The 19,333-nt window shown below is 36.2% G+C and overlaps 1 protein-coding gene across 1 annotated transcript; it reads left to right on the top strand.

Moving 5' to 3' along the window:
- Positions 1-11,447: 11,447 nt before the first annotated feature.
- Positions 11,448-13,247, top strand: LOC143304070 (uncharacterized; the record flags this gene model as incomplete). Its single annotated transcript, XM_076626402.1, has 1 exon — positions 11,448-13,247. A coding segment is annotated over one exon (1,654 nt), but the record flags the coding sequence as incomplete, so codon positions are not given.
- Between the last annotated feature and the right edge of the window lie 6,086 nt (positions 13,248-19,333).

Genomic DNA, 19,333 nt, shown 5'->3' on the forward strand with positions numbered 1-19,333 from the left:
TTGTATGGGATGACGTTATAACTTATTACTTTATATGGGATGACGTTATAACGTATTTCGTTGTATGGGATGACGTTATAACGCATTACGTTATATAGGATTACATTATAACGTATTACGTTATATGGAACACCGTTATAACGTATTAGGTTATGTGGTATGACGCTATAACGTATTACGTTATATGGGATGACGTTATAACGTAATACGTTATATGGGTTGACGTTATAACTTATTACGTTATATGGGATGACGTTATAACGTATTTCGTTATATGGGATGACGTTATAACGTATTACGTAATATGGGATGTCGTTATAACGTATTACGTTATGTGGGACGACGTTATGACGAAATAGGTTATATGGTATGACGTTATAACGCATTAGGTTATATGGTATGACGTTATACCGAATTACGTTATATGGGATGACGTTATAACGTATCACGTTATATGGTAAGACGTTACAACGTAAATAGGTTATATGGTATGACGTTATGCCGTATTACGTTATATGGGATGACGTTATATCGTATTACGTAATATGGGTTGACGTTATAACATATTACGTTATATGGGCTGATGTTATAACGTAATAGGTTATATGGTATAACGTTGTAACGTATTACGTTATATGGTGTGACGTTATACCGAATTAGGTTATATGGGATGACGTTATAACGTATTACGTTATATGGGATGATGTTATAACGTATTACGTTATATGGGACGACGTTATAACGTATTGCGTTATAGAGGATGACGTTATAACGCATTACGTAATACGGGATGACGTTATAACGTATTACGTTATATGGGACGATGTTATAACGTATTGCGTTATATGGGATGACGTTATAACGTATTACGTTATATGGGATGACGTTATAACGAAATAGGTTATATGGTATGACGTTATAACGTAAATAGGTTATATGGTATAACGTTATAACGTATTACGTTATAGAGGATGACGTTATAACGTATTACGTAATATGGGATGACGTTATAACGTATTACGTTATATGGGACGACGTTATAACGTATTACGTTATATAGGATGACGGTATAACGTATGACGTTATATGGGATGACGTTATAACGTAATAGGTTATATGGTATGACGTTATAACGTAATAGGCTATATGGTATGACGTTATACCGAATTAGGTTATATGGGATGACGTTATAACGTATTACGTTCTATGGGATGACGTATTAACGTATTTCGTTATATGGGGTGACGTTACAACGTATTACGTAAAATGGGATGGCGTTATAACGTAATAGGTTATATGGTATGACGTTATAACGTAATCTGTTATATGTTATGACGTTATACCGAATTACGTTATATGGGATGACGTTATAACGTATTACGTTATATGGGATGACGTATTAACGTATTTCGTTATATGGGATGACGTTGCAACGTATTACGTAAAATGGGACGACGCTATAACGTATTGCGTTATATGGTATGACGTTATAACGTAATACGTTATATGGGATGACGTTATAATGAAATAGGTTATATGGTATGACGTTATACCGAATTAGGTTATATGGGATGACGTTATAACGTATTACGTTCTATGGGATGACGTATTAACGTATTTCGTTATATGGGGTGACGTTACAACGTATTACGTAAAATGGGATGGCGTTATAACGTAATAGGTTATATGGTATGACGTTATAACGTAATCTGTTATATGTTATGACGTTATACCGAATTACGTTATATGGGATGACGTTATAACGTATTACGTTATATGGGATGACGTATTAACGTATTTCGTTATATGGGATGACGTTGCAACGTATTACGTAAAATGGGACGACGTTATAACGTATTGCGTTATATGGTATGACGTTATAACGTAATACGTTATATGGGATGACGTTATAATGAAATAGGTTATATGGTATGACGTTATAACGTAATAGGTTATATGGTACGACGTTATACCGAATTACGTCATATGGGATGACGTTATAACGTATTGCGTTATGTGGGACGACGTTATAACGTATTGCGTTATATGGTATGACGTTATAACGTAATACGTTATATGGGATGACGTTATAATGAAATAGGTTATATGGTATGACGTTATAACGTAATAGGTTATATGGTATGACGTTATAACGTATGACGTTATATGGGACGACGTTATAACGTATTGCGTTATATGGTATGACGTTATAACGTATTACGTTATATGGGATGACGTTATAACGAAATAGGTTATATGGTATGACGTTATAATGTATTACGTTATATGGTATGAAATTATAACGTATTGCGTTATAGGGGATGACGTTATAACGAAATAGGTTATATGGTATGACGTTATAACGTAATAGGTTATATGGTATGACGTTATACCGAGTTACGTTGTATGGGATGACGTTATAACTTATTACTTTATATGGGATGACGTTATAACGTATTTCGTTATATGGGATGACGTTATCACGTATTAAGTAATATGGGATGTCGTTATAACGTATTATGTTATGTGGGACTACGTTATAACGAAGTAGGTTATATCGTATGACGTTATAACGCAATAGGTTATATGGTATGACGTTATACCGAATTACGTTATATGGGGTTACGTTATAACGTATTTCGTTATATGGGATGACGTTATAACGTATTAGGTTATATGGTATGACGTTATAACGTATTACGTTATGTGGGACGACGCTATAACGTATTACGTTATGTGGGACGACGTTATAACGTATTGCGTTATATGGTATGACGTTATAACGTAATACGTTATATGGGATGACGTTATAATGAAATAGGTTATATGGTATGACGTTATAACGTAATAGGTTATATGGTACGACGTTATACCGAATTACGTCATATGGGATGACGTTATAACGTATTGCGTTATGTGGGACGACGTTATAACGTATTGCGTTATATGGTATGACGTTATAACGTAATACGTTATATGGGATGACGTTATAATGAAATAGGTTATATGGTATGACGTTATAACGTAATAGGTCATATGGTATGACGTTATACCGAATTACGTTATATGGGATGACGTTATAACGTATTGCGTTGTATGGTATGACGTTATAACATATTACGTTATATGGGATGACGTTATACCGAATTACGTTATATGGGATGGCGTTATAACGTATTACGTTATGTGGGACGACGTTATAACGTATTGCGTTCTATGGTATGACGTTGTAACGTAATACGTTATATGGAAAGACGTTATAATGAAATAGGTTATATGGTATGACGTTATAACGTAATAGGTTATATGGTATGACGTTATACCGAATTACGTTATATGGGATGGCGTTATAACGTATTACGTAATATGGGATGACGTTATGACGTATTACGTTTTGTGGGACGACGTTATAACGTATTGCGTTATATGGGATGACGTTATAACGAATTACGTTATATGGGAAGACGATATAACGTATTACGTTATATGGGGTGACGTTATAACGTAATAGATTATATGGTATAACGTTATAACGTATTACGTTATATGGTATGCCGTAATAACGTATTACGTTATATGGAATACCGCTATAACGTATTAGGTTATATGGTATGACGCTATAACGTATTACGTTATATGGGATGACGTTATAACGTAATACGTTATATGGTATGACGTTATAACGTATTTCGTTATATGGGATGACGTTATAACGTATTACGTAATATGGGATGTCGTTATAACGTATTACGTTATGTGGGACGACGTTATAACGAAATAGGTTATATGGTATGACGTTATAACGCAATAGGTTATATGGTATGACGTTATACCGAATTACGTTATATGGGATGACGTTATAACGTAATACTTTATATGGTATGACGTTATAACGTAAATAGGTTATATGGTATGGCGTCATACCGTATTACGTTATACGGTAAGACGTTACAACGTAAATAGGTTATATGGTATGACGTTATGCCGTATTACGTAATATGGGATGACGTTATAACGTATTACGTTATGTGGGACGACGTTATAACGTATTGCGTTATATGGGATGACGTTATACCGTATTACGTTATATGGGATGACGTTTTAACGTATTCCGTTATATGGGAAGACGTTATAACGTATTACGTTATATGGGAAGACGTTATAACGTATTACGTTATATGGGATGACGTTATAACGTATTACGTTATATGGGACGACGTTATAACGTATTGCGTTATATGGTATGACGTTATAACGTATTACGTTATATGGGATAACGTTATAACGAAATAGGTTATATGGTATGACGTTATAACGTATTACGTTATATGGTATGAAATTATAACGTATTGCGTTATAGCGGATGACGAGATAACGTATTACGTTATATGGGATGACGTTATAACGCATTACGTTATATGGGATGACGTTATAACGTAATAGGTTATATGGTATGACGTTATAACGTAATAGCCTATATAGTATGACGTTATACCGAATTAGGTTATATGGGATGACGTTATAACGTATTACGTTATATGGGATGACGTATTAACGTATTTCGTTATATGGGGTGACGTTACAACGTATTACGTAAATTGGGATGGCGTTATAACGTATTACGTTATGTGGGACGACGTTATAACGTATTGCGTTATATGGTATGACGTTATAACGTAATACATTATATGGGATGACGTTATAACGAAATAGGTTATATGGTATGACGTTATAACGTAATAGGTTATATGGTATGACGTTATACCGAGTTACGTTGTATTGGATGACGTTATAACTTATTACCTTATATGGGATGACGTTATAACGTATTTCGTTATATGGGATGACGTTATAACGTATTAAGTAATATGGGATGTCGTTATAACGTATTATGTTATGTGGGAAGACGTTATAACGAAGTAGGTTATATCGTATGACGTTATAACGCAATAGGTTATATGGTATGACGTTATACCGAATTACGTTATATGGGATTACGTTATAACGTATTTCGTTATATGGGATGACGTTATAACGTATTAGGTTATATGGTATGACGTTATAACGTATTACGTTATGTGGGACGACGCTATAACGTATTGCGTTATATGGTATGACGTTATAACGTATTACGCCATATTGTGTGAAATTATAACGTATTGCGTTATATGGGATGACGTTATAACGTAATATGTTATATGGTATGACGTTATAACGTAATAGGCTATATGGTATGACGTTATACCGAATTAGGTTATATGGGATGACGTTATAACGTATTACGTTATATGGGATGTTGTTATAACGTATTATGTTATGTGGGAAGACGTTATAAGGAAGTAGGTTATATCGTATGACGTTATAACGCAATAGGTTATATGGTATGACGTTATACCGAATTACGCTATATGGGATTACGTTATAACGTATTTCGTTATATGGGATGACGTTATAACGTATTACGTTATATGGGATGACGTTATAACGTATTACGTTATATGGGATGACGTTATAACGTAATATGTTATATGGTATGACGTTATAACGTAATAGGCTATATGGTATGACGTTATACCGAATTAGGTTATATGTGATGACGTTATAACGTATTACGTTATATGGGATGACGTATTAACGTATTTCGTTATATGGGATGACGTTATAATGTATTATGTAAAATGGGATGACGTTATAACGTATTACTTTATGTGGGACGACGTTATAACGTATTGCGTTATATGGTATAACGTTATAACGTAATACATTATATGGGATGACGTTATAACGAAATAGGATATACGGTATGACGTTATAACGTAATAGGTTATATGGTATGACGTTATACCGAGTTACGTTATATGGGATGACGTTATAACTTATTACGGTATATGGGATGAAGTTATGACGTATTTCGTTATATGGGATGACGTTATAACGTATTACGTAATATGGGATGTTGTTATAACGTGTTACGTTATGTGGGACGACATTATAACGAAATAGGTTATATCGTATGACGTTATAACGCAATAGGTTATATGGTATGACGTTATACCGAATTACGTTATATGGGTTGACGTTATAACGTATTACGTTATGTGGTGTGACGTTATAACGTAAATAGGTTATATGGTATGACGTTATACCGTATTACGTAATATGGGATGACGTTATAACGTATTACGTTTTGTGGGACGACGTTATAACGTATTGCGTTATATGGGATGACGTTATAACGTATTACGTTATATCGGATGACGATATAACGTATTACGTTATATGGTGTGACGTTATAACGTAATAGATTATATGGTACAACGTTATAACGTATTACGTTATATGGTATGCCGTAATAACGTATTACGTTATATGGTATGAAATTATAACGTATTGCGTTATATGGGACGACGTTATAACGCATTACGTTATATGGGATGACGTTATAACGTATTACGTTATATGGAATACCGTTATAACGTATTAGGTTATATGGTATGACGCTATAGCGTATTACGTTATATGGTATGACGTTATAACGTAATACGTTATATGGTATGTCGCTATAACGTATTTCGTTATATGGGATGACGTTATAACGTATTACGTAATATGGGATGTCGTTATAACGTATTACGTTATGTGGGACGACGTTATAACGAAATAGGTTATATGGGATGACGTTATAACGTATTACGTAATATGGGTTGACGTTATAACATATTACGTTATATGGGCTGATGTTATAACGTAATAGGTTATATGGTATAACGTTGTAACGTATTACGTTATATGGTGTGACGTTATACCGAATTAGGTTATATGGGATGACGTTATAACGTATTACGTTATATGGGATGACGTATTAACGTATTTCGTTATATGGGATGACGTTATAATGTATTATGTAAAATGGGATGACGTTATAACGTATTACGTTATGTGGGACGACGTTATAACGTATTGCGTTATATGGTATGACGTTATAACGTAATACATTATATGGGATGACGTTATAACGAAATAGGATATATGGTATGACGTTATAACGTAATAGGTTATATGGTATGACGTTATACCGAGTTACGTTATATGGGATGACGTTATAACTTATTACGTTATATTTGATGACGTTATAACGTATTACGTAATATGGGATGACGTTATAACGTATTACGTTATGTGGGACGACGTTGTAACGTATTGCGTTATATGGTATGACGTTATAACGTATTACGTTATATGGGATGACGTTATAACGACATAGGTTATATGGTATGACGTTATAACGTATTACGTTATATGGTATGAAATTATAACGTATTGCGTTATATGGTATGACGTTATAACGTATTACGTTATATGGGATGACGTTATAACGAAATAGATTATATGGTATGACGTTATAACGTATTAAGTTATATGGTATGAAATTAGACCGTATTGCGTTATATGGGATGACGTTATAACGTATTACGTTATATGGGATGACGTTATAACGTATTACGTTATATGGGATGACGATATAACGAAATAGGTTATATGGTATGACGTTATAACGTAATAGCTTATATGGTATGACGTTATACCGAATTACGTTATATGGGATGACGTTATAACGTATTACGTTATATGGAATGACGTTATAACGTATTTCGTTATATGGGATGACGTTATAACGTCTTACGTAATATGGGATGACGTTATAACGTATTACGGTATGTGGAACGACGTTATAACGTATTACGGTATATGGTATGACGTTATAACGTAAATAGGTTATGTGGTATAACGTTATAACGTATTACGTTATAGAGGATGACGTTATAACGTATTACGTAATATGGGATGACGTTATAACGTATTACGTTATATGGGACGACGTTATAACGTATTGCGTTATAGAGGATGACGTTATAACGTATTACGTAATATGGGATGACGTTATAACGAAATAGGTTATATGGTATGACGTTATAACGTATTACGTTATATGGTATGAAATTATAACGCATTGCGTTATAGGGGATGACGATATAACGTATTACGTTATATGGGATGACGTTATAACGTATTACGTTATATGGGATGACGTTATAGCGAAATAGGTTATATGGTATGACGTTATAACGTATTACGTTATATGGTATGAAATTATAATGTTTTGCGTTATATGGTATGACCTTATAACGTATTACGTTATATGGGATGACGTTATAACGAAATAGGTTATATGGTATGACGTTATAACGTATTACGTTATATGGTATGAAATTAGACCGTATTGCGTTATATGGGATGACGTTATAACGTATTACGTTATATGGGATGACGATATAACGAAATAGGTTATAAGGTATGACGTTATAACGTATTACGTTATATGGTATGAAATTAGACCGTATTGCGTTATATGGGATGACGTTATAACGTATTACGTTATATGGGATGACGTTATAACGTATTACGTTATATGGGATGACGATATAACGAAATAGGTTATATGGTATGACGTTATAACGTAATAGCTTATATGGTATGACGTTATACCGAATTACGTTATATGGGATGACGTTATAACGTATTACGTTATATGGGATGACGTTATAACGTATTTCGTTATATGGGATGACGTTATAACGTCTTACGTAATATGGGATGACGTTATAACGTATTACGGTATGTGGAACGACGTTATAACGTATTACGGTATATGGTATGACGTTATAACGTAAATAGGTTATATGGTATAACGTTATAACGTATTACGTTATAGAGGATGACGTTATAACGTATTACGTAATATGGGATGACGTTATAACGTATTACGTTATATGGGACGACGTTATAACGTATTGCATTATAGAGGATGACGTTATAACGTATTACGTAATATGGGATGACGTTATAACGTATTACGTTATATGGGACGACGTTATAACGTATTGCGTTATATGGGATGTTGTTATAACGTATTACGTTATATGACATGACGTTATAACGTATTACGTTATATGGGATGACGTTATAACGAAATAGGTTATATGGTATGTCGTTATAACGTAAATAGGTTATATGGTATGACGTTATACCGTATTACGTTATATGGGATGACGTTATAACGTAATGCGTTACATGATATGACGTTATAACGTAAATAGGTTATATGGTATGACGTCATACCGTATTACGTTATATGGTATGACGTTATAACGTAAATAGGTTATATGGTATGACGTTATACCGTATTACGTTATATGGTATGACGTTATACCGAATTAGGTTATATGGGATGACGTTATAACGTATTACGTTATATGGGACGACGTTATAACGTATTGCGTTATATGGTATGACGTTATAACGTATTACGTTATATGGGATGACATTATAACGAAATAGGTTATATGGTATGACGTTATAACGTATTACGTTATATGGTATGAAATTATAACGCATTGCGTTATAGGGGATGACGAGATAACGTATTACGCTATATGGGATGACGTTATAACGTATTACGTTATATGGGATGACGTTATAACGTAATAGGTTATATGGTATGACGTTACAACGTAATAGTCTATATGGTATGACGTTATACCGAATTAGGTTATATGGGATGACGTTATAACGTATTGCGTTATATGGTATGACGTTATAACGTAATACATTATATGGGATGACGTTATAACGAAATAGGTTATATGGTATGACGTTATAACGTAATAGGTTATATGGTATGACATTATACCGAGTTACGTTGTATGGGATGACGTTATAACTTATTACTTTATATGGGATGACGTTATAACGTATTTCGTTGTATGGGATGACGTTATAACGCATTACGTTATATGGGATGACATTATAACGTATTACGTTATATGGAATACCGTTATAACGTATTAGGTTATGTGGTATGACGCTATAACGTATTACGTTATATGGGATGACGTTATAACGTAATACGTTATATGGGTTGACGTTATAACTTATTACGTTATATGGGATGACGTTATAACGTATTTCGTTATATGGGATGACGTTATAACGTATTACGTAATATGGGATGACGTTATAACGTATTACGTTATGTGGGACGACGTTATGACGAAATAGGTTATATGGTATGACGTTATAACGCATTAGGTTATATGGTATGACGTTATACCGAATTACGTTATATGGGATGACGTTATAACGTATCACGTTATATGGTAAGACGTTACAACGTAAATAGGTTATATGGTATGACGTTATGCCGTATTACGTTATATGGGATGACGTTATATCGTATTACGTAATATGGGTTGACGTTATAACATATTACGTTATATGGGCTGATGTTATAACGTAATAGGTTATGTAGTATCGTGGACGAAAGGCCTGGGAAATATCGGACGAACTATGAACAGTGTCGCGAGAGCCGAGGCGCCGTCGGGCCCATCAATGCGTCATCGGTCTTTTCAAGTGCATAGTTTCGTGGAAAAGACCTACGTGACCCTGGCCACGAGCGTCTGCAGAACACGTGTGCGGTGGGCCTAGGAAAAGGGCAATAGAATGCGACAACAGGCGAGTCGAGAAACAGTGTGCGAGTCGAAAAGCAGAGTGCGAGTCGAGAACGAGAGTGCGAGCGGAGGAGCCGAGTGCGAGTTGAGCGGAGACGGAGGTTGCGAGTGGCGTTGCCGAGAGAGTGTGGATTGCGCTGTGTTCTGTACGTTTGGTATGAATAGTTCAAGTTAAGCCACAATCGTCTCTTCTGTCTGATTAACATCTCTATTGTCCACGTTTTGTAAACATATTACATCACGATATTACATATTTTTGGGGGCTCGTCCGGGATTGGACAAGACAGAAAACGAAACGGTTTAACAGAGCTGTTCGAGCTAGTTGTGAATTTACCGGTACGCGGTGCGGTAAAAGACGATATCGTTGACTGTTTAAGTTTGTGTTGTGTGAAAAATGGCCAACGTCGGGGACGAACGATTGTCGGGTGAAGAGGGTTCGACGCTGGAGGAGCTGAGGAATAAGCTCGCGCGAATGAACCTCCCTATATCGGGTGCGAGGTCAGTGCTGATTGCAAGGCTGAATCGGGCGTGTAGGGCTGGATAATCGTATCGTAAGGGATCGACGGGCGGTGAAGAGCTAACCGGTCAACGAGATTTAGAAAATGTACAGAGGGCTGAGCGTGATTGCAACGAAGATGAGGATGTTGAGAAAATGTATACGAAGGAGTTGAAGGAGCGCCTCGCTGGTTTGGGTTTAAAAACGACGGGAAGAAAAGTAGAGTTACGCGCACGGCTACGAGCGGCCATGGATGGTAACGACATATCGTCGGAAGAAGAAAGCGACGACGAAAGTGAGGATGAAGATGACAAGAAAAATGCAAGAGAATACAAGAGAGATACGCGAAGGGTGCATCAGGACCATGACGAATGTTGTCGAAGGGCATGTGTTGGTTCGACACTGAGTTTTAGAGACGTCGAAGATGCACTAGAGTCGTTTAGTGGCAACAGAGGTGAAAATGTCGAACGATGGTTCGAGTCGTTCGAGGAAGTCGCTGATACGTGCATGTGGTCGGATGGGCAGAAGGCAGTCTACGCGAGGAAGCTGCTGAAGGGATCAGCGAAAATATTTGCGAGCTTCGAGTGTCATGCCAGGACTTGGCATGAGTTGAAGAGGGGGCTAGTGAAAGAATTTTCGAGGAAAGTCAACAGTAGGCAAGTTCATCAGAAACTTGAAGAAACAAAAAAGGAGAGTGATGAAGCATGTTTGGCGTACATGTACCGTATGCTCGAGATAGCCAGCCATGTGGACATGGAGGAGGAAGCAAAGGTAGAATACATAGTGGATGGAATAATAGACGACGAGAACAATAAGGCTGTATTGTATGGCGCTACGTCAATCAAAGGGTTGAGGAAGAGGTTAGTGATGTACGAAGAGCAGAAGAGTCGCAGAGCAAAGTCGATTGTGAAGCCGGCTAAAACCCAGAAGAACGGCGGGAGGCCCAGACAATCTGTAGACGCAATGAAGAAAAGAAGATGCTCCATTTGCGGTAGTGAGGATCATCTAAGAGTTAAGTGCCCGGAGAAAGGAAAAGGTATGAAGTGTTTCAAATGCAACAGGCTTGGACACGTGGCGGCGAATTGTACAGCGCGACAAGTAAAGACTTACGTAATCTCAAGACCGGAGAGGAAAAAGTACGTGAAGGACGTGTCGATAGATGGCTGCAGGTTTGTCTCGTTAGTGGATACAGGTAGTGACCTTACGTTCATACGAGCGGATGAGTATGTGAGGTTAGGATCACCACCTCTGGGAAACTGCAAACTTAAGTTTGATGGTTTTGGTTCCGCTGGCAATAGTACCTGGGGCGAGTTCACAAGGGTAATGACGGTCGACGGGTGCGACTTTACTGTCACTCTGCATGTTGTCTCGAATAAGGTAATGACAAGACACAGTCTACTCTTAGGTACCGACTTTTTAGACCAGGTAGAGTTGCGAGTCAAACGGGGCGAGGTGACATTTTTACGACTCGACGATCAGACCGACGGTCACGAGGACGCGCCGGATGTACTGAGGGTAAACGCGATAGAACAATCCGACGAGATCGACTTGTCGCATGTACGAGAACCTCATTACCGCGAAGCCATTCGGGATATTATTAAAGGGTATAGGCCGGAGAAGAAGAGAGACGTCGGAATAACAGCAAAGATAGTTCTGAAAAGCGACAAACCGGTAGCGCGAAGACCGCGAAGACTGGCGCCGAGGGGGAACGGGCAGCATGTCGACCAGGTTCAGAAATACCTGAATTCCACCGTAAACAGAAGCACAGGGAAGACTCCTTTCCAGCTACTGGTCGGGGTCGAAATGCAAGTCAGGGAAGAGGCGAAGATTAGAAAGCTGATCGACGAAGAGTGGGCCGCGAGGGTTGGAGAACAACGTCGCGAGCTACGTGAGGACGCGAAGAGGAAGATCGCCGCAACTCAAGAGGAGAATCGTCGAAGTTACAAGAAAAGAAGAAAGCGTGCGAAGCAGTACCTAAGGAAGGACCCGTGCACACCTCGATTTTATGAAACCTTGGGTCCTAAATGCCGAAAGTGACGCATCTGATGACAGCGAGATAGAAGGCAACATCTGAGGGCAGATGTTATTGCAGGATGGCCGAATGTAGTATCGTGGACGAAAGGCCTGGGAAATATCGGACGAACTATGAACAGTGTCGCGAGAGCCGAGGCGCCGTCGGGCCCATCAATGCGTCATCGGTCTTTTCAAGTGCATAGTTTCGTGGAAAAGACCTACGTGACCCTGGCCACGAGCGTCTGCAGAACACGTGTGCGGTGGGCCTAGGAAAAGGGCAATAGAATGCGACAACAGGCGAGTCGAGAAACAGTGTGCGAGTCGAAAAGCAGAGTGCGAGTCGAGAACGAGAGTGCGAGCGGAGGAGCCGAGTGCGAGTTGAGCGGAGACGGAGGTTGCGAGTGGCGTTGCCGAGAGAGTGTGGATTGCGCTGTGTTCTGTACGTTTGGTATGAATAGTTCAAGTTAAGCCACAATCGTCTCTTCTGTCTGATTAACATCTCTATTGTCCACGTTTTGTAAACATATTACATCACGATATTACAGTTATATGGTATAACGTTGTAACGTATTACGTTATATGGTGTGACGTTATACCGAATTAGGTTATATGGGATGACGTTATAACGTATTACGTTATATGGGATGACGTTATAACGTATTACGTTATATGGGACGACGTTATAACGTATTGCGTTATAGAGGATGACGTTATAACGCATTACGTAATACGGGATGCCGTTATAACGTATTACGTTATATGGGACGATGTTATAACGTATTGCGTTATATGGGATGACGTTATAACGTATTACGTTATATGGGATGACGTTATAACGAAATAGGTTATATGGTATGACGTTATAACGTAAATAGGTTATACGGTATGACGTTATACCGTATTACGTTATATGGGATGACGTTATAACGTAATACGTTATATGATATGACGTTGTAACGTAAATAGGTTATATGTTATGACGTTATACCGTATTACGTTATATGGTATGACGTTATAACGTAAATAGGTTATATGGTATGACGTTATACCGTATTACGTTATATGGGATGACGTTATAACGTATTCCGTTATATGGGAAGACGTTATAACGTATTACGTTATATGGGAAGACGTTATAACGAAATAGGATATATGGTATGACGTTATAGCGTATTACGTTATATGGTATGAAATTATAACGTATTGCGTTATATGGTATGACGTTATAACGTATTACGTTATATGGGATGACGTTATAACGAAATAGGTTATATGGTATGACGTTATAGCGTATTACGTTATATGGTATGAAATTATAACGTTTTGCGTTATATGGTATGACCTTATAACGTATTACGTTATATGGGATGACGTTATAACGAAATAGGTTATATGGTATGACGTTATAACGTATTACGTTATATGGTATGAAATTAGACCGTATTGCGTTATATGGGATGACGTTATAACGTATTACGTTATATGGGATGACGATATAACGAAATAGGTTATAAGGTATGACGTTATAACGTATTACGTTATATGGTATGAAATTAGACCGTATTGCGTTATATGGGATGACGTTATAACGTATTACGTTATATGGGATGACGTTATAACGTATTACGTTATATGGGATGACGATATAACGAAATAGGTTATATGGTATGACGTTATAACGTAATAGCTTATATGGTATGACGTTATACCGAATTACGTTATATGGGATGACGTTATAACGTATTACGTTATATGGGATGACGTTATAACGTATTTCGTTATATGGGATGACGTTATAACGTCTTACGTAATATGGGATGACGTTATAACGTATTACGGTATGTGGAACGACGTTATAACGTATTACGGTATATGGTATGACGTTATAACGTAAATAGGTTATATGGTATAACGTTATAACGTATTACGTTATAGAGGATGACGTTATAACGTATTACGTAATATGGGATGACGTTATAACGTATTACGTTATATGGGACGACGTTATAACGTATTGCATTATAGAGGATGACGTTATAACGTATTACGTAATATGGGATGACGTTATAACGTATTACGTTATATGGGACGACGTTATAACGTATTGCGTTATATGGGATGTTGTTATAACGTATTACGTTATATGACATGACGTTATAACGTATTACGTTATATGGGATGACGTTATAACGAAATAGGTTATATGGTATGACGTTATAACGTAAATAGGTTATATGGTATGACGTTATACCGTATTACGTTATATGGGATGACGTTATAACGTAATGCGTTACATGATATGACGTTATAACGTAAATAGGTTATATGGTATGACGTCATACCGTATTACGTTATATGGTATGACGTTATAACGTAAATAGGTTATATGGTATGACGTTATACCGTATTACGTTATATGGTATGACGTTATACCGAATTAGGTTATATGGGATGACGTTATAACGTAATAGGTTATATGGTATGACGTTACAACGTAATAGTCTATATGGTATGACGTTATACCGAATTAGGTTATATGGGATGACGTTATAACGTATTGCGTTATATGGTATGACGTTATAACGTAATACATTATATGGGATGACGTTATAACGAAATAGGTTATATGGTATGACGTTATAACGTAATAGGTTATATGGTATGACATTATACCGAGTTACGTTGTATGGGATGACGTTATAACTTATTACTTTATATGGGATGACGTTATAACGTATTTCGTTGTATGGGATGACGTTATAACGCATTACGTTATATGGGATGACATTATAACGTATTACGTTATATGGAATACCGTTATAACGTATTAGGTTATGTGGTATGACGCTATAACGTATTACGTTATATGGGATGACGTTATAACGTAATACGTTATATGGGTTGACGTTATAACTTATTACGTTATATGGGATGACGTTATAACGTATTTCGTTATATGGGATGACGTTATAACGTATTACGTAATATGGGATGACGTTATAACGTATTACGTTATGTGGGACGACGTTATGACGAAATAGGTTATATGGTATGACGTTATAACGCATTAGGTTATATGGTATGACGTTATACCGAATTACGTTATATGGGATGACGTTATAACGTATCACGTTATATGGTAAGACGTTACAACGTAAATAGGTTATATGGTATGACGTTATGCCGTATTACGTTATATGGGATGACGTTATATCGTATTATGTAATATGGGTTGACGTTATAACATATTACGTTATATGGGCTGATGTTATAACGTAATAGGTTATATGGTATAACGTTGTAACGTATTACGTTATATGGTGTGACGTTATACCGAATTAGGTTATATGGGATGACGTTATAACGTATTACGTTATATGGGATGACGTTATAACGTATTACGTTATATGGGACGACGTTATAACGTATTGCGTTATAGAGGATGACGTTATAACGCATTACGTAATACGGGATGCCGTTATAACGTATTACGTTATATGGGACGATGTTATAACGTATTGCGTTATATGGGATGACGTTATAACGTATTACGTTATATGGGATGACGTTATAACGAAATAGGTTATATGGTATGACGTTATAACGTAAATAGGTTATACGGTATGACGTTATACCGTATTACGTTATATGGGATGACGTTATAACGTAATACGTTATATGATATGACGTTGTAACGTAAATAGGTTATATGTTATGACGTTATACCGTATTACGTTATATGGTATGACGTTATAACGTAAATAGGTTATATGGTATGACGTTATACCGTATTACGTTATATGGGATGACGTTATAACGTATTCCGTTATATGGGAAGACGTTATAACGTATTACGTTATATGGGAAGACGTTATAACGAAATAGGATATATGGTATGACGTTATAACGTATTACGTTATATGGTATGAAATTATAACGTATTGCGTTATATGGTATGACGTTATAACGTATTACGTTATATGGGATGACGTTATAACGAAATAGGTTATATGGTATGACGTTATAACGTATTACGTTATATGGTATGAAATTATAACGTATTGCGTTATATGGGAAGACGTTATAACGTATTACGGTATGTGGAACGACATTATAACGTATTACGTTATATGGTATGACGTTATAACGTAAATAGGTTATATGGTATAACGTTATAACGTATTACGTTATAGAGGATGACGTTATAACGTATTACGTAATATGGGATGACGTTATAACGTATTACGTTATATGGGACGACGTTATAACGTATTGCGTTATAGAGGATGACGTTATAACGTATTACGTAATACGGGATGACGTTATAACGTATTACGTAATACGGGATGACGTTATAACGTATTACGTTATATGGGACGATGTTATAACGTATTGCGTTATATGGGATGACGTTATAACGTATTACGTTATATGGGATGACGTTATAACGTAATAGGTTATATGGTATGACGTTATAACGTAATAGGCTATATGGTATGACGTTATACCGAATTAGGTTATATGGTATAACGTTATAACGTATTACGTTATATGGGATGACGTTATAACGTAATACGTTATATGGTATGACGTTATAACGTATTTCGTAATATGGGATGACGTTATAACGTATTACGTAATATGGGATGTCGCTATAACGTATTGCGTTATGTGGGACGACGTTATATCGAAATAGGTTATATGGTATGGCGTTATAACGCAATAGGTTATATGGTATGACGTTATACCGAATTACGTTATATGGGATGACGTTATAACTTAATACGTTATTTGGTATGACGTTATAACGTAAATAGGTTATATGGTATGACGTCATACCGTATTACGTTATATGGGATGACGTTATAACGTATTACGTTATATGGTATAACGTTATAGCGCATTACGTTATATGTTATAACGTAAAAACGTAATACGTTATGTGGTATGACGTTATAACTTAAATAGGTTATATGGTATGACGTTATACCGTATTACGTTATATGGGATGACGTTATAACGTAATACGTTATATGATATGACGATATAACGTAAATAGGTTATATGGTATGACGTTATACCGTATTACGTTATATGGGATGACGTTATAACGTACTACGTTATATGGTGTGGCGTTATAACGTATTACGTTATATGGTATGAAATTATAACGTATTGCGTTATATGGGACGACGTTATAACGCATTACGTTATATGGGATGACGTCATAACGTATTACGTTATATGGTATGACGTTATAACGTAAATAGGTTATATGGTATAACGTTATAACGTATTACGTTATAGAGGATGACGTTATAACGTATTACGTAATATGGGATGACGTTATAACGTATTACGTTATATGGGACGACGTTATAACGTATTGCGTTATAGAGGATGACGTTATAACGTATTACGTAATACGGGATGACGTTATAACGTATTACGTAATACGGGATGACGTTATAACGTATTACGTTATATGGGACGATGTTATAACGTATTGCGTTATATGGGATGACGTTATAACGTATTACGTTATATGGGATGACGTTATAACGTAATAGGTTATATGGTATGACGTTATAACGTAATAGGCTATATGGTATGACGTTATACCGAATTAGGTTATATGGTATAACGTTATAACGTATTACGTTATATGGGATGACGTTATAACGTAATACGTTATATGGTATGACGTTATAACGTATTTCGTAATATGGGATGACGTTATAACGTATTACGTAATATGGGATGTCGCTATAACGTATTGCGTTATGTGGGACGACGTTATATCGAAATAGGTTATATGGTATGGCGTTATAACGCAATAGGTTATATGGTATGACGTTATACCGAATTACGTTATATGGGATGACGTTATAACTTAATACGTTATTTGGTATGACGTTATAACGTAAATAGGTTATATGGTATGACGTCATACCGTATTACGTTATATGGGATGACGTTATAACGTATTACGTTATATGGTATAACGTTATAGCGCATTACGTTATATGTTATAACGTAAAAACGTAATACGTTATGTGGTATGACGTTATAACGTAAATAGGTTATATGGTATGACGTTATACCGTATTACGTTATATGGGATGACGTTATAACGTAATACGTTATATGATATGACGATATAACGTAAATAGGTTATATGGTATGACGTTATACCGTATTACGTTATATGGGATGACGTTATAACGTACTACGTTATATGGTGTGGCGTTATAAC

Source organism: Bombus vancouverensis, unplaced genomic scaffold (genome assembly GCF_051014615.1).
Source record: "Bombus vancouverensis nearcticus unplaced genomic scaffold, iyBomVanc1_principal scaffold0018, whole genome shotgun sequence".
NCBI lineage: Eukaryota > Metazoa > Arthropoda > Insecta > Hymenoptera > Apidae > Bombus > Bombus vancouverensis.